At 36.2% G+C, this 17733-nt stretch overlaps 2 protein-coding genes across 4 annotated transcripts; one reads left to right on the top strand and one right to left on the bottom strand.

Moving 5' to 3' along the window:
• Positions 1–139: 139 nt before the first annotated feature.
• LOC140745332 (UDP-glucosyltransferase 2-like) lies at positions 140–11483 on the bottom strand. 3 transcript variants are annotated; one of them, XM_073077115.1, is made up of 10 exons: positions 11116–11483; positions 7144–7270; positions 5612–5764; positions 4662–4749; positions 3664–3856; positions 2895–3092; positions 2222–2441; positions 1646–1865; positions 875–1094; positions 140–444 (listed from the first exon to the last, which is right to left on the bottom strand). In XM_073077115.1, the coding sequence occupies exons 3-10, from the start codon at positions 5759–5761 to the stop codon at positions 174–176; spliced, it is 1560 nt and encodes a 519-aa protein (XP_072933216.1). In that variant the 5' UTR covers positions 5762–5764; positions 7144–7270; positions 11116–11483; the 3' UTR covers positions 140–173. The 3 variants fall into 3 exon arrangements, with proteins under 3 accessions (XP_072933216.1, XP_072933215.1, XP_072933214.1); XM_073077114.1 differs by having other exon boundaries at positions 7152–7270; XM_073077113.1 differs by lacking the exon at positions 7144–7270 and having other exon boundaries at positions 11116–11481.
• A 1311-nt stretch (positions 11484–12794) lies between these two features.
• LOC140745621 (UDP-glycosyltransferase UGT5-like) lies at positions 12795–17535 on the top strand. The gene is made up of 8 exons (XM_073077558.1): positions 12795–12995; positions 13922–14003; positions 14219–14405; positions 14876–15073; positions 15484–15703; positions 16115–16331; positions 16574–16793; positions 17251–17535. Exons 1-8 carry the CDS (start codon positions 12852–12854, stop codon positions 17516–17518), a joined length of 1536 nt encoding a protein of 511 aa, XP_072933659.1. The 5' UTR covers positions 12795–12851; the 3' UTR covers positions 17519–17535.
• The last annotated feature ends 198 nt before the right edge of the window (positions 17536–17733 follow it).

Raw genomic sequence — 17733 nt, 5'->3', positions numbered from 1 at the left:
GGTGGACTGCGTGGTCTTTTTCTACTTGTATATTTCCCCCAATTTATCAGAACACCATGGTGATACCGGAATGACATCCAAATGATTCATATTAAAATGTATGGGATATTACTTGACTGAATATAATAAAAATACTACGTTCATATCTTATTTCATTTATTAAATAAATAAACCTAACTCTTCTTTACTTTACTACGGCTCTTTCCGCACAGCTTGGAGCAAATCCATTTCAACAGCATCTTCAGTCCCAATATCAAGGATACGATCACCAGCGCCAGGTCGAGGTACATCTTCTGGTACCAGGGCACCTGAAGGGCTGGAGAGCGCAAATGTACAGCTCCAGAAGTTCTGATAACATGCTGAACCCAGTGCACTAGTTCTACAGCAGGGGATACTGGACGGTCGTGGTAGATGAGGGATAGTTCTTTGGCTTTAGCAGCGTAGCTAGAATGAAAATAATTTGAATTTAAGTAATGGAACGATAAATGTTGGTGTAATAAGTTTGAGACATGAGGCATTTCAACTGAGTCTTCAGGGGTAACAATGCATCAGTGGCCGATTTGCGGAGTATTTCAATTCTATTTAAGGATGTTTTACCATCTACACTTAAGTGGACCTCATGTTCGTTGTCTACTGTTAGTTTTCCAAAAGGTACTGTATTCGATTATCTACCTACATAACAATAATGACTAATCGACTTATCTAAAGGCCATTGATCATTCATACGTTGTCATCAATATAGTATTTTCAAAACATTGTGGGCAAAACATTGTCACAACTTTTAGGCACAAAGGTTTCCTCTAGAAATTTCCTTTGCCATCAAATCATACCATATTCATAGATTCAATTATATTATATCCAAAAAGCCACCCACCTTGGATCACTAACAATTTCTTGAATAGCTATTTTCAGTTCATTGGCCATAGTGTAAGTTAGTTCAACCTTCTTCGCAAAGCCCTTATCCACGGCTCTGTCAACATTGCTGAACTGATCCCCGAAGACCGGTATACCGACGACAGGTTTACCATAATAAACTGCTTCTATCGTTGAGAGGATACCTCCGTGTGTTATGAAGAGAATACAATTTTTGTGAGCTGGAAGAAAAAAATGTATGACATAACACACTTTCCAGAGGTTAGTATAGAAGGATAAATAGAAAAATCATCAAAGAACAATGCATCCTGGCACAGGGATTAGATTTACTTAAACAACCATTTCTACGACTATTTGTATAAAGTATTATCATTTATTATACCAAAAAAATATTTATATTTCTTAATTCGCGCCATTTATATAAACCATAGGACTAAATTTATAGAAGCTGATGAAAACCATGAATCCATAACAATTTCGCTCCTAAGTAGTGCGATCGCCTATAATAGCCCGATCGTACGTATTATTTGGAAGTGTGATACAGTTTTAAATAGTACCATAATTTTAAATGGTATACCTGATTGTAGAACGAACACAGATGAAACAATTATTAATAAAACAAAAGTATAGCAATGGTAATTAAGGTCTAATGGAGATGCATAAAATCGAATGCATCAACATAACATTCTGATAATTCCTTTTCTACTTTTACTATATGCCTCATATCTTTTAGGCATTTTAGTCATTTTATTACATTATGTATGGTAACTACCTAATATGCTAGGTTGTGGTGCCCATTGAATGATGTGCACATTGCTAGGTCTGTTGGGCAAGTCTTCCTCAAACTTCCACAAGACTGTCTGCTTCAATTCTCCAAACATCTTCAATAAGCTCTTCTTCAAATCATCCGGCAAGTATTTGCTTTTCAAATTGGATCCCAAACTGAAGTATATGAGTCCATTTTTCGCGTTGTCTAACAAATTCTTTAGGTCCTGGAAGATATTATGAAAATAAATAATTTAAGATAACTGCCACATCTTTTATAACACCCGCTACGGTGTACATTATTGTTTGTCTGGTACCAATAGAATTTTTAAAATATCTGCCTGTTTGCGTGTTTTTTCAACTACTAAACAGCTTTAGACAAAGATTAAAAAAATATAAAGAACAGCTGAAAGATATCTTTTTACTTCGTACTTCGATTTATAATTTATATGTATATAATTTATATTGATAATTTAAGTGTTTTGAACAAAATGTGAAAATGAGAAGCCATACGAAAAATCTCATCAACGATACACAAAAATTTTATAATAAATATACTTAAACATTGTTATAAGAAACATACTCCAGTTAAAGGTGCTACTTCCTTTGGTATATGGTATCCAGCAATTGGTTTGTAATTCTGCGGTAATCTCGTCGCTCTTCCTAAAGAAACGTGTGAGTTTCCAAGAACCAAAGACGCATTAAATCTGAGCTCTTCAAAATCAGGTACTGCCTTGCCTCTCTTACGGATAATGGGTGCGATAATACTCTCATACTGAGCATTCTCCCTTTTGGACGTGAAACTACGAATAATTTAATAAATATTAACACTTATATAAAGATAATACTAATCAAATTAAACAAATATAAACATACGATTAAGAAAATAAAAAGCATGTAAAAATTGTTTTACAATTAACAAAAGACAACAACATTAATCAAAACGCAACAAAAGAATAAACAAGGACTCATGGCAAAGATTCTAAAGACTGCCCGCTGCTGAATAAAATATCAGAAGTTGAACTGTATTGGAGAGAGAGAGAGAAAACCAAGCAAATCAAACCATAGACCAAATCCAAATTTTTAAAAAATGACATGCGTAGCCGATATTGTATATTGCAATCTTAATTTTTAAAAGATGTGTTATAATGTTTCTTTCTTCGCTAACGACACATGTTGTGGTAGATATATTGAAGTTTGAAAAGAATTCTATAAAGGATTTGGAAAAAGACATTTTTGATTTTATGAGTACTTACAAATATTGCAGCAATAATCCTGATATCTGGTACCCCAATTCCTGTACACGCTGTTTGAAACTAAATGGTAGCTGATTATTAGATATGGCATCAGCATTATAAGCTGGGCTTGGTATTTCATCTATTATCCTCATTATCTTCCAATGTGGTTCTACAGTCGATAACCATATGATTGGGCAATCGAATATCGGTGTTAATCTGTGAAATATTAACATGTTATAATTGAAATATTAACATATTAACATAGAGCTTTGTGATTCGACTCCGGCGGCACCACCGCCACACCTAATTCTGCCTATTAACAGCAGTGTTAAGCGATGCTGTATTCTGGTTTAATGGGTGTGGTAAGGGAGACATACTTTTCTGTGGTGTTCCAGCTTAGCCCTCATGGGTAGCGGCGCATCTGTGGCTGACCTCAGGTAGGAATATTTAAGGATTGAGTACAGATGTTCATAGGCGGCAGTGGCCACTATAGGTGGACTGCATGCTCGTCTGCTAATGAGATTTGTGTCACTGGTTTATTTCGTTTCTATTAAGTTTACTATGCAACTTAAAAAAGTACAAAAATTTTGTATGTCCATGTGTTTTTCCGTCTTATCTCTCAAACGGCTATACTGCTTTTGACGGAACTATCACTGGAACTTAGCTAATGTTATAAGGAATAACTTAGGCTTTTATATGAAAAAGTAATTAGGGTCCCGCGTCAAAAATAAAAACCATCTCCTGAATATTTACACTTAGCGAAGCCGAAGCACCGATCGTATCTTACCCAGAGTAAACATCATTGTACATCCATTCAGCGATGATGACATCGAACTTCTCATTCGGGTCGTTCAGCAACTTCTGCACACCTGGATTCTGTAGCGTCATCGAGCTCAGCTCGTTAAGAATCGTTATAAAGTTCGTTATGTTCGACAAACTGACTTCTTTGTTCATTACCGCCTTTATGTTCATGAGATCATCTGGCACAAAAAGTTGTGTTGTAGTATAATTTTAAGTAACTAACCGCTCAGTAATTCGCTTATAAATGATCGTCACGATGAGGTGGAAGCTACGTTTCGTTATTTCCACTGGTTCGCCATCATAAGTAGACACTTAAATTAGTTACTAAGTCAGTGAGAAATTCCAATAAATTGCTTTACGTTTTTTTGGTTAAAAACACATTTGGGTAAAATAAACAAATTATTTATCAAAGAAATGGTTAACAATTTTTAAGGTAAACAGTTTTATTGTCAAGTCACATAATAATTATGTAAAAAATAAATAATGCACCGTAGCAGTCATCACAATTAGATCAGATTTAAATGTAATCTTTTTTAATTTTCTTAACAAGAAGGGAGTAACATTTAAATTAATAGATAGGATCCACCAAAGTCTAGCTTAATCATCATTATCATCATCATCAACCCATTACTGTCCCACTGCTGGGCACGGGTCTCCTCTCAGAATGAGAAGGATTAGGCCATAGTCCACCGCGCTGGCCAAGTGCGTATTGGTAGACTTCACATACCTGTGTTTTTTTTATATAAATTTCTCAGGTATGCAGGTTTCCTCACGATGTTTTTCTTCACCGTTTTAGCAAGTGATAATTAATTTCTAATACGCACATAATTTCGAAAAATTAGAGGTGCGTGCCTGAGATTTGAACCTCGGACCTCTCCATCGAGAGGCCGAGTTTCTTAACCACTAGGCTATCACTGCTAGCTAAATAAAACCGTTTAATTATATGTGACCAACGTGTTATACAAGGGTTTATAAAATGTGTACCTGGCAACAATCGTTTATTATCGCTTATGTCAACTTCTTTAACTCTTGGTGGAGGCTTGTCTCGCGGAAACGTTGTAAGATATGTAACCTAGAACAGATATACAAAAATTGAGCAAATTATTTGCTAAGAGTATACCAAATTTATCACAACTCAATTTTATGAAAATCATTTCATTTTTATATGTTTCTCTGTATGTGGCAAGGGCGCCATTGGCGGTCATAATGGGTGCTAAGTTCTTAAAAGTACGTAAGTAGTGGACAATTTAAACGGTTATATTATTTACATATATGTAACGTATTATTACGATTCTCTCATAATAATGGTAATATTGTCCATTGTATTGAGAGGTAACATGAATCCGAGGTTCAAAACCCAGGCTCGCCCCTTTTGGTTTTCAAAGTTCACTAGAAATTAATTATCCCTAGCATAAACGCTGAAGGCAAAGTGAGGAAACCTGCATACCAAAGACAAAAAAAAAGGTTTAAAGGTATGTTTAGTCTACCAACTCGCATTTAGTCAGCGTGGTGGGCAGTAATGATCGATGATGATGATAATGATGATAAGTCCTTGTTTTTAAGGTTGTCATTTTATTAAAAAAAAACACTGCTGGGCACGGGTCTCCTCTCAGAATCAGAAGGATTAAGCTAAAGTCCACCGTACTAGCCAAGTGCGAATTCATTGACTTCACATACCTTTGAAAACTTTTTGTTTAAGGTTTTTCAGGTATGCAGGTTTTCTCACTATGTTTTCCTTCACTGTTTAAGCTACTGATAATCAATGTCTAGTAGGTACATAACTTTGAAATATCATAGATGCGTGCCTGGGATTTGTATCACGGATCCCTCGATCAAGAGGCCGAGTTTCTTAACCACTGGGCTATCACTACTTCATACACTATTTATACGCTAGACACATACTGTCAACGAATCAAAAAAGAAATTACAATCACCTCATTTCCAGCTTCTGCTATTAACTTGACTAAGTTGTCTCCAAGAATGGTGTGACTCTTGCTGGGTAAGGGGAATATAACCAACGCTTTGTAGGCGTCCGATGTTTGCGATAGAAAACAAAAAAACGGAATCCATACTAAACCCGTCATTTCCTGCAAAATAAAAAATAATGTTTTTTTTATATAGGAGTAGCAGACGAGCATGCAGTCCACCTCATTGTGACTTCTGTCATTAACCCTAGATAGGACACAGTCGCGCCCTGAGGACTAAGCTGTAATGGCTCGGAAACGTTGGCAACTCTTGGCAACATAGAGGACGGCCACCGGGGCGGTTTTAGTGCGGTAAGAATCCCACATAACCCCGTGTCGCTCCCACGGCACCGGGTACCTTTTGAAGGTTTCCCGCTCGTAAACAAAAAAAAAGGTCTCCCTTACCCTTCAAACCAGAATACAGCAGCGCTTAACACTGCTGTTGCCAGCAGAATAGGTGTGGCGGTGGTGCCATCAGAGTCGAACCATAAAGCGTTCTACCACCTTAAAAAAATGATTTTCTATATCTAATGTTCATCATCTACACTAAACTATCCCACACTGGACACGGGACTTTTTAGTCCAATACATTGGCCAATATAATATTTGTTCCCTTTTGGCCAATTCAATGTCTTGGCCAATATAATCAGTATTACACAATATTGCACAATATTAAAATGTGTCGTCGATAAGTTACATGAAGCAACCATTTTTATCCTCAGGAATGCCAAGGTATTTTGTGATCCGCTTCTGATCTATGGAGGTGGCAGTGTTCCCTTACCATCAGGTGGACTGCAAGCAAGAATACAAGACGCTTAAAATAGGCGTAATATTGCAACTGTTGTGAACACCGTTTTAGGGTTCCGTACCCAAGGGGTATAACGGTACCCTATTACTAAGTAACCGCTGTCTGTCCGTCTGTCACAGGACTATATATCCTGAACCATAGGAGATAGACACTTAAATTTTTTACAGAGTATGTAACATCAAATTAATACTAAAAATAAAAAAGTTCGAATATAAATGAGGGTCAACATACAAGAAACCGCTATTTTTCGACGTTTTTCCCTTAATCTATTGAACCGTAATTGGTAGACAGTTCAAATTCTCACATTACAGTTACTTTAATGGCCGCTATAATAACAAATATAGAAGATGAAAAAAAAAAAAAATTTGGTTTGGTAGAGTTCGACTTACACTTGACTAATGATTAAACAGCAGTGTTAAGCGCTGCTGTGTTCAGGTTTGAAGGGTGTGGGAAGGGAGACATACTTTTCCGAGGCGTTCCAGCTTAGTCCTCAGAAGTAGCGGCGCATCTGTGGCCGACTTCAGGTAGAAATCTTATCCTATGTGGGGATGAATACAGATGTCCATGGGAGGCAGTAGCTTACCATCAGGTGGACTGCATGCTAGTCTGCTACTCCTATATTATAAAAGAGGTACTTCAATATAATGCTTAGAACACTAACACTAACACTATTGAATTGGCTACAAACACTTACAAACTTACACAAATCAAGTCAAGCAGTTTATCCGTGTTTGTTTATGTTCCGGTTTGAGGCTTGGCGAGCGTACGTAGTCAGCGTATCGCTTATATCGCAGTGGCAGTCTAATCATGCGTAATGGCCGCTAAAATTAGGGTTGCCAAAAAAGTTCAAATACTACTTTTAAAAGTACACATAAATATTTTCGCTGATTTACTATAATGTATCCCCATACAAGAATCCGCTATTTTTCGGTGATTTTCGCTTCATATCAATGCTGAGTGAGCCTTTTCAATATGAAATGTCTAAATACAAGCATAGGGATATGCTGTAATCTATCTAGTTAACTATTGTATTTAACGGAGTAACAGTTTAAAAAAAACGTGACGTCAGCACCGCTGACGTCATAAATATTGTTATGATGTTGATGAATGACTCGATGAAACCTGCGAAAGCAAACCACACGAGAATTGTTGAGCTTCGTTTATTCTTCGGGCAGCATACCGACGTCCTAAGGAGGTCCGCACTGTTCCACAGCTCGAGCAGTAATGTCTCGATGTCGCCAGTACGGCCCTTTTTATAGGACCGGTGCACGTGCACTTGTTTTCCTACTTAAGATGCAGGTAGTTTTCCTCAGGTGTTTAATAATTTCATTTCATAATAGGAGGACTGCCGTATTTGCTCCGACACGGCCATTCTGACAGGCGGCGCGTGCTCTGCGCCTGCCTGCGTTGTGAAGTTAAACTCTGAAAGAAAATAATTTCTTTGAGGCAGGTATCTGTAAGCAACACATGTTGCCATTACAGATTGTGTTATAAAAGCGGCACATTAAGACATTTCCCATGCACCTGTCTTGTAAATAAATATGGGTCGTTTTTATGAGTTCTATCCACAGAACTGTCATAATGTTTAGGTTATTTGAAGTTTCTCGGCGATCTGTGGTGAATACGTGTCTACCACGGCTCCACAAGGGGTCCCAATGGTATCTCATGGTTCCTTTGTGGATTCATCATGGACCCATGGTTAGCACAGGGGTAACGCGTGGATAGCTCAGAGGTATCACTCTCCAGATTATGGTGTGTACGTGTCTGGTCACGGTTATACCCGGCTATCCATCAGTGTCTCAAGGTTCTCTTGTGGATACATCAAGGACCCGCGGTATAGCTCAGGGGTAACACATAACCAGCTCAGAGGTACCACTCTCAAGACGGTGTGACGCGGTATTGAAAACCCCATATTTTAGCACAAGCGTAGCACATGACTAATTCAGAGATAACACTTTCGTAGATATTCAGAGAAAGCAAATAAATTGTTTTCGACTCACACTTTGTTCAGATGACGAATGCTTCTTGTCGTGGACCACTGACTACGTGCTTCCTCGACCATTCACTTGTAGCAGGTATTCTTTAATCCGTTGATGAGGGCTCCTTGTCGTGGACCACTTGGATTACGTGCTTCCTTCACCATTTACTTGTAGTAGGTATCTGTAAGCACATTTCAATAAATCGTTAGAACACGAAAGCAAAAACTTTTTTTTTTTTTGTTTTTTTTTTTTTTTTTTCCTTTTCTTCTCTTTTCTTTTCAAAGCTGTTATTACTGGTGACTATCTCCGACTCGGCCATCGTGACGAGTCACACGTCCTCGTGTGCTGTTCCTGTAAGTCAGATAAACAAACCGAATATTAAAATTTCTACTCGGCTAATCCTGATTAACTCGTATTAAGATTATTCGCTACCGAACACTACGGTATCGTATCTCCACATTGGAAACACCTTTATTGAACAGTTACACCAGTATCTCCATTGAGTAAAGTGTAAACTATCAAAATTGATTTAGAAATATGATAACCTTCACAAAAAAATTACAAGAAATAGAGTGTACCCGCAAGTTCATTCAAACACTAAATAATTCTCATTAAATAGTGATCACATTTTAGTGGCTTAATTCTTGAACTGTGAAGTACCCCAAGTACGTTAATCTTTTAAGAGCCCAAAGTCACTTACCGAAAATGCACTTACTAACTCACCGCCTTGGTTTTACCACAGTCAAAAAGTATCCTGCCTTATGGCCACCCGTATCATAGGCCACCTATTCCGTTTGCGGTCAACACAAGTCCAGTGTAGTTGCAATAACACCAATAAGCAGCTATAGTAGTTTCTTATCCTGTGAACACTCAAACATTAGGTGAACATTATAAAATTGAACCAATAGACCACACAAGTACCAAACGTGTCGCCCGTATGCAACAATGAAGCTGATCATAGGTCACTTTTCTGGGACGCCCTCTATCGATGTGCCAGGTGATGTAGGCGAGATAGGAGCTTGTTCTGATCCCAATTCTGATAACGAAGTAAGAGAGGTTAAAAGGGTGTGACGTCAGCACCGCTGACGTCATAATTATTGTTATGATGTTGATGAATGACTCGATGAAACCTGCGAAAGCAAACCACACGAGAATTGTTGAGCTTCGTTTATTCTTCGGGCAGCATACCGACGTCCTAAGGAGGTCCGCACTGTTCCACAGCTCGAGCAGTAATGTCTCGATGTCGCCAGTACGGCCCTTTTTATAGGACCGGTGCACGTGCACTTGTTTTCCTACTTAAGATGCAGGTAGTTTTCCTCAGGTGTTTAATAATTTCATTTCATAATAGGAGGACTGCCGTATTTGCTCCGACATATTGTTATTATTCCTTTGTGTTGCCTTATTACGTGTCTTTCGTTTTCTATGTACCTATATCCCCCTATTTTGTAATGAATTAAGTTCATTTGTACTTCTTATGTGTGTACACTGCATTCCGTAATAAAGTTATTTCTTTCATTCTTTATTTCTAATAGGTAATCAGTTACAATTTTCACAATTTATTTACTTATATGGCTGTTATAATAACAATTACTAAAAATAAAAAATAAATGGAAATTGGGTGGTACGGAACCTACGTGTGCGATTGTGACTCGCATTGGCCAATTTTATTATCATTCTGATGATGTCATCCCATTAGATTTTCCGTACCACGTGGACTAATTGTCTGTATAACATCCAATTGAAGGCCAAGGACTAATCTTCAAGATAAATATTACACAATCTATACAAATAAATTTACGTATTTGTCTGTATTTGTAATTGTATAAGCTCATAATATATGTAATAATGTTTTGTCTGTTCATTCGTTTGGGCGGATTTATTCTACTACTAGACTAATCTGGGCCAACCTTTTTCCCAAAAATACAGAATCTTACAGTTTTTACCTTTCCGTAGAGAAAAATGTTTTTTTTTTAATTTATGGGTGTATTTATGTATGTATAACACATTTTTGGCACGCCACACAGCCCAAACGGGTCAACGGATTTTAACATATGAGGTGTCGTTGGATTCATCTAAATGCGTATGATATGAGGTATATTTTTAAATAATCGATGTTTCTTTCATGACTACTTCTGGTAACTTATAAAAATAAGCGTTTTCTGGGTTTAATACAAAAAAAAAATGAGCGGAGTCGCGCTCTTAAGATATACTTAAGAGCTATATCTTATCTTAAGATCTTATATCTTAAGAGCGCGACTCCGCTTATAATTAATACTTATTAATTGTACTTTTGTAGACATGTAGGTAGGTGCCCATACTGCCCATAGCACTTATCGTATTATCTGTTTATAAGGGCCCAATATGTTATCAATTATTATCAAACACGCATAAATAACGTGGTTTACTATAGATTGAACTCTAAAACTGTCTCTATCTTTTTCTCGTTAAAAATAAATATCACTTTATTACATTATCATTATTATTGAATCAAGTTAATAAAATTGATTAACTTTTAATCAGTAATTATCATTGAGAGTTGAGTATTATTTATTTTAAAGTACCTACACCGAAACTATTTGTTCATGATAATATAACACATTCATTAACAAATCTTTACAACTGAAAATAATATTCTAAGGTAATCCAAAAAACAACCAGTAACAAAAAATATATAACGTATTACTTACTCAAACCAATCTAATATGTAGGAATGTAATCACTATAGGTAAACGTGAATAAACACACACTAATGATATTGACACTGATGACCTTTAAACTCTAGTCACTCAGGATGCTATGTGACTAAAATCCCTCGACCTAGTATATGCTCACAGATGTCGCGAATGTCCGTTGACGACTGCACAAGTGCACAATATAACTTATTCTCGATGTTATAAACATAATTGGACGTCATCCAATCCAAATCCAGTATTTTATCCAATCCTTAACATGTTTTCTTTACAAAATTGCCTCAATAATTTAATTAGTTATTCCATGTAAAAAGACGAATAATAATAAGTCTATTATCACCCTTTTTTGATATAATTGTGACCTTGTATATGCGCCGGCGGACGGAAAACTAAACAATTCGATGTAAACAAAAACAGAAATGTTGCAATATGTCCGTCTCATTCTAGCACGCGCTAAATTGCTCGTGCTAGAATGAGATGATGTTTTCATTAGGTATGTTGCAATACTTCTTCTCATACACGCGCCAAATTCGGCACATTATGTAATAATGTTTAGTTCCTCGGTACGAGTATGAAATAGCAATGGCAACACTTTACCAAAAGGATCGATTTTTAAATCGATTCGCATCGAAGTCTGACGAATCGATTCACAAAAATATGAGATTTATAAAAGATCTATATTTGATTTGTTTTATTCGTATGTTAGTATTCTATACCGCCTATAAATTGTGATGGCTGAAAGTAATCCCTTACATTTTTGTGTTTTCAAAAAAATATATATTTTTAGAGCAAAAGTCGAATATCGATTTTCGAAAATTGATTCGCTGGATCGGCTCATTAATGTCGACTAAAATCGTCGTGTTTCGTTTTAATATTATTTGCATTCATTTATTTAACTTTGTTACTTCGTATGTATTTGAGGGTCAAATCTTGCAACAAAATTAGTTTAGGGTTCGTACACAAAACTGCGATGCGACGTCGCATCGCAAAAATCTGCGAGCTCCCTCGACGCATCGCAAGAACTTGCGAATTGATTCGCATCGCACAGTGGTTGTTGTTGTTGGTCACCCTGAGAGACGCTACGCCGCACGATATCGCATCGCAGCAATTCGCATCGCAATTTTCTGCGTTGCGAATTCGCATCGCGTCGCATCGCAGTTTTGTGTTCGAGCCCTTAATGACATCATTCTAAATTCTGTCATGGACGCCCGAAGGACGCCGCCGGACCCATTATTGGATTGGATTCCAATGATATGAATATCAAATGGAAGAATTTTCTGAGAAGAATAAGATAAACCATGGCCTTTGTTTTGAAATGTTTTATAAATAATTTTAAATACTTTATTTTAAATAATTCATATTAATTTCTTTGACCGCTTTCATCTTCATAAAGACAACCGCTTTAAAGCATACGTAAAAAAATCGAATTAAGAACCTTTTTGTAAACTTGACTAAAATATAACTTTGATTCTTATTAATTTTTGTTTAAATATAAACCTCAATAAACCTCTAATTGCATTTTACGTTCAAACAAGTCTGTACTATCACTTCATTACCAACTGTTTATACAGTTTATTGAAAATTTACTGTACCGATAATGTTAAAGTTATGTATTCTTACGGTCATTAAAACTGTACTATACTACCCGAAGTCACGAATTTTAAAGTAACAAATTAATCCATTTTAGTCACTACAGTGAACTACACGTTTTAAATATAATATTAATTTGCAAAATGATAGTGCGGGTTCTAATTCTAATATTTCTTTTTGGTTTTGGTGCAACATACAAATTACTGGTAGTTTTTCCTTTTCCTGGTAAAAGCCACGCTATCTTAGGAGAAGGATTGGTGAAACATCTACTGAACGCTGGACATGAGGTAAGCGATACAATATGGTTGCTTAATAGATTTTACGGCCTGATTCCAGATTTTTTTGAAGTAGTAGCTACGAGAGAATTAGTAGTTTAGACATGCACCTGTGTAACAATTAAAATACACATTTTTTGTCAATTTATTGTTCCACTGTTGGGCTGCATCTTCTCTCAGAGCAAGAACAGTTTCGGATGATCGAAATTCTTCTCCATTTCACTGCAAGTCCACTGCGCTGGCGAAGAGCGAACTGGTGGACTTCACAAAACTTCGATTTTTTTTTAACTCTCAGATTTATAGATTTTCTCACGATGTTTTCTGCGCCATATAGAAATGATGATTCACTTTTATTACGCAGCCAATGAAAAGAAATCAGAGGTGCGTGTTGGAATTGAACTATTATATAGCCCCTGACTAAAAGGCCAAGTTTCAACGTGCTTATGCGCTTGGAAACGCCTGACGTTTACTCGTCTCACTATGTGCGATCCATCAATCCACAAACAGTTGCTACTCATTGGATAGGAATATGTAGTAATTAGTAATTTTGATTTTAGTATTAAAATAATATTCATTCTTTCACTTCTTTTAAAAGTGAGGCAAGACCGAATTACCTACATTTTTTATAATATAGGAGTAGCAGACGATCATGCAGTCCACCTAATGATAAATGACCATGGGCGGCATGGATATCTATAATCAACCCCAGATAGGATTAAACATTCATACCTGAGGTCGGCCACAGATGCGCCCCTACCCCTGAAGACTAGGCTGGAAAGCCGCGCTTAACACTGCTGTTATGTTGCAGAAATAGGTGTCTCTACATGACGCGTTCCAACGTTCGTTAAGAGCAGCAAAGCATCCTTGACCTACCTTTGATAGATCTGAAGTTCCTTATGGAGCCTACTCTTAGAATATTTATTTGTTTTTTTTTTCAGATAACTTATATAAGTCAAATTCCTATGCGAGACCCATCCCCTCATATTCGTCAGATCGTCATTAATTCAGATGAAGAAATGTGTAATGATTTTATTTACTTTTACTTTGGCTTTACATTATGCATACAAAAAAACATGCTTAAGAGTCCAATATTCTATGACCTTCATCATCATCAGTTGAATATAATAACGAAATATTACGAAAAATACTCTCATAGTTGCTTAATGTTATAGCTTGATCTTCTTTCGCCACAGGAGTATCTACTTCTAACTTCCTAGCACTAATTTCAATTTCAGATGTGAATAAAAACCTGATAATGAACTTCCCCAGTGGAAGAGTTGGCCTATCGATTATCCACAACTTGTTGTATGATGTTGTCAACGCTTCGGTTATGAGTGAAGGCGTTCAAACTTTCCTCCTCGATGTGGACCAGCAGTTTGATGCTGTTATTGCTGAATGGATGTTCAACGAAGTCTTGGCTGGGTCAGTAATTTATTTTATATTTTTTATATTCAATATAAAAATTACATGATAATGTAAATTAAATTAAGTTTCTTGCAACGAATTCATTACTTGTAATGTCTAGGAACAACGATCCCTATGATTCCTCTGATAACCACCATAAGAGGACAGTCGTCTTTCCGTCCAATCTCCAATGATTCGTTAATAACATTAAATATGTTTCGCAATAGCAATTCAAATCAATCAAATTCAAATCACCAACTTTAACTATTACAATTACTACTTCAATGAGATTTTCACATTTAATTGGATGGAATTCATTTAATTTATTTTGAACGATTTTTTTGTTTCTTTACCATTTTCATAGTTGAATAATCATATTTCATCACATCTAAATTAAAATTAAAATGTTGAATATCTACTTAAGTCGTAACTGAAACCAAAATTTGTCGGCTACGTAACTCACCTGATTTTTGTACTTGCGTTTTCAGCTTTTCTGCTGTCTTCAACTGTCCATTAATTTGGTCGTCTTCAATGATACCACACTCTTCGATATTATGGTTGATAGATGAAGCATTGCATCCAGCTTACACGGCTGGGAACATGGAATCTAGAGATATACCACCCCTGTCCTTTTGGGGTCGGATGGATGAATTATGGCTACTTATGTGGTCGCGATATTATGAATGGTTGAGTATAACACTTGTATTTATAACGATTTACCATGCAGAACTTTCATAAAATGTTATTATATATATTACACTACTTACATTTTACATCGATAAACAGATTATAAGGATAAATTCTAAGTATATGGATAAATCCTGTGGAACTCGGTGAAATAAATAAAACTTGTTTATAAAATATTATCAATACCACAAAAAAATCAAATTTTAAAACGTTTTCTCCTTCTTACTCTTATGAATTTGGATTACTTACTGGTAGAAATGTTTTACGTAGTTCAATTACTTATCTATCTATCATATAAGTAGTACTACCTTTCGAAACGTAACGAAATGTTTCTTTCTTCCTTTATAGCAATCTTAAACTTTTAACTTCAAAAAATCATCAGAAGAAGTAATAAACGTTTAATTTTCAGGAAGATGTCTGCTTTAAACGAAAAAGTGTATACTTCAGCATTTCAATCTGCTGTTGAAAAAAGAGGTCGTAAATTACCATCATTCTATGAAATCAAGTATAACGGCTCTCTCGTCCTTGGTAACTCCCATGTATCAACAGGAGATGGAAATCCTATGCCATTAAACTACGTACATATAGGCGGATATCATATAGATACACCAGTCAAACCATTGCCCCAGGTAAATAATTGGGCTTATATATAGAATGGACTAGAATACCGATGGCTATTTTCATATACGACTGAAATAACAAACGAACATGTATTCCACCTAATAGTGCGAGTAAATGGTCACGGTCTCCATATATAATAAGGGTATTACATGAAGCAACAGATGCACTGCGACTCCTGTGGACTAAGATGGTCGCCTCATGTAAGTCAGCCAGTTTACAAAACTTTCCACCGAAATAGGTGTGATGGTGAATGTTTAATCACCTAAAAGGCGTGTAACTATGTGCCACATAACATGGAAGGGCTGCATGCTCTTTTACTGCTTCCATTACAATTTATTCTTTAATATTCGGCATCTCCAATAATTTAGCATTCAAGATAGACCTATAATTTACTCCTTTCAATAACGTGTTTATTCTAGGATTTAAAAGAAATTATGGACAATGCAACAAATGGTGTGATTTACTTCAGCATGGGATCGCTACTGATGAGCACTGTCTTGCCGTCAACTTTTAAGCAAAGTTTCATAGATATGTTCAGTACGTTGAACCATACAGTCCTTTGGAAGCTGGATGAAGATCTATCATTGCCTGAGAATGTCCATAATGTCAAATGGGCACCACAGCAAAGTATATTGGGTAAATCGCAGTCACATACTATTACATTAGAGAAGCAAAACAAATTGAATACAATGATTTCTATCGTGTCATTTTGGATCAAGAACGTTAATTTGTCTTTTTTTGCAAACCAAAAATAATTCACTTTGACTTTCATTGCATTTGTGATAATGTTGATTATACGCTCTACCATATACCTACATTACATAATATTCTAAAATATGCTATAGAATTAATCTCAAAATTTCTAAATCAATTTCCAGCCCACCCAAACTGTATGCTCTTCATCTCCCACGGTGGTCTTCTATCCGCCACCGAGACATTACACCTTGGAGTGCCCATTATCGGCCTACCAATCTATGGTGATCAGGAGAACAACATAAACCGAGCGGTGGCCAAAGGCTATGGAATCAAGGTCACCATCGGATATGATTCAGCATTAAAAGTGAAAGAAGCAATCGATGAAATATTCAACAATCCCAGGTATGTATTAGATTAAAACTAAACTGAGTAAAATTAAAGATTAAAAATTAGTATTGCTCGTTAAGTTACTGAAATAGCATAGAAGTACATATTTAAGTATCACTGAAAACAAGAAAGATATCCGATTAAAAATAACTGAAAGGATCTTTCGTATAGGTGTTCAAATATTGACTTTTCAAATTCAATCCCAGCTACACAAAATTCTAATTCAACCATGGACCATTTTCTCCTGCAGTGCCACCTTAGTCAAACCTATTTCTATATTATAATAACGCAAAAAGCATGTTGTAAAACCCATTTACTTTTTGAGCAATCAATATCAGAAGAAATTCTGATTTATTTAGGGTCGGTATAAATACTCACGGATAACGCAGACATAGGTTGGGTATTCTTTTCATCCTTACTATTCCTTACATTTTCGTGTAGACTTTATGCTTAAAGTACTATATTCTCACAGATACCGCATAAAAGCAAAAGAGGTGTCCTGGATCTACCACCACCGCCCGGTGCCACCTGGTCAGGAGTTGGTTTACTGGGTGGAGCACGTGGTCAGAACTGGTGGAGCTCCGCATCTTCGCTCCATACGATTGCGTGTGCCCTGGTACCAGAAGATGTTTCTAGATCTTGCTGCCCTTCTTCTCGGAATTTTTGTCATTTTATACGGCCTTATTCGATACGCTCTATCGCATAGAAGAGATAGTAGATATAAGTTGAAATTTAACTAATTAAATAGAATTTCTTTGTATAGTTACATCATTAATTATGTGTACTTTCTACACATCATCATTACCTTCATCATCATTATCATTATTAACATATTTAATCCCACTATTGAGGATGTATCAGTCAGAAAAAGAAGCACTTTGGTGTATATTATGGTAAGGTAGGCGAAACCTTTTACTTAGAGTAAGTTGTGAATAGTAGATTTCTTAAGCACGTT

The sequence above is a fragment of the Epargyreus clarus genome, unplaced genomic scaffold (genome assembly GCF_041222505.1).
Source record: "Epargyreus clarus isolate Ecla_fem2 unplaced genomic scaffold, WU_Ecla_fem_2.2 ptg000010l, whole genome shotgun sequence".
Lineage (NCBI taxonomy): Eukaryota > Metazoa > Arthropoda > Insecta > Lepidoptera > Hesperiidae > Epargyreus > Epargyreus clarus.
The sequence above is the reverse complement of the archived record's forward strand: the minus strand, read 5'-3'. Positions and strand labels throughout refer to the sequence as shown.

What these genes read in the sequence shown, in the direction of transcription:
- LOC140745332 (XM_073077115.1), bottom strand. Translation starts at nt 5,761, where the DNA reads ATGACGGGTTTAGTATGGATTCCGTTTTTTTGTTTTCTATCGCAAACA. An exon ending in TAGCAGAAGCTGGAAATGAG is followed by an intron (nt 4,750 to 5,611) that starts GTGATTGTAATT and finishes TATCTGTTCTAG; the next exon opens with GTTACATATCTTACAACGTT. An exon ending in TACAATGATGTTTACTCTGG is followed by an intron (nt 3,093 to 3,663) that starts GTAAGATACGAT and finishes AATATTTCACAG; the next exon opens with ATTAACACCGATATTCGATT.
- LOC140745621 (XM_073077558.1), top strand. Translation starts at nt 12,852, where the DNA reads ATGATAGTGCGGGTTCTAATTCTAATATTTCTTTTTGGTTTTGGTGCA. An exon ending in TAATTCAGATGAAGAAATGT is followed by an intron (nt 14,004 to 14,218) that starts GTAATGATTTTA and finishes TTTCAATTTCAG; the next exon opens with ATGTGAATAAAAACCTGATA. An exon ending in TTCAACGAAGTCTTGGCTGG is followed by an intron (nt 14,406 to 14,875) that starts GTCAGTAATTTA and finishes TTGCGTTTTCAG; the next exon opens with CTTTTCTGCTGTCTTCAACT.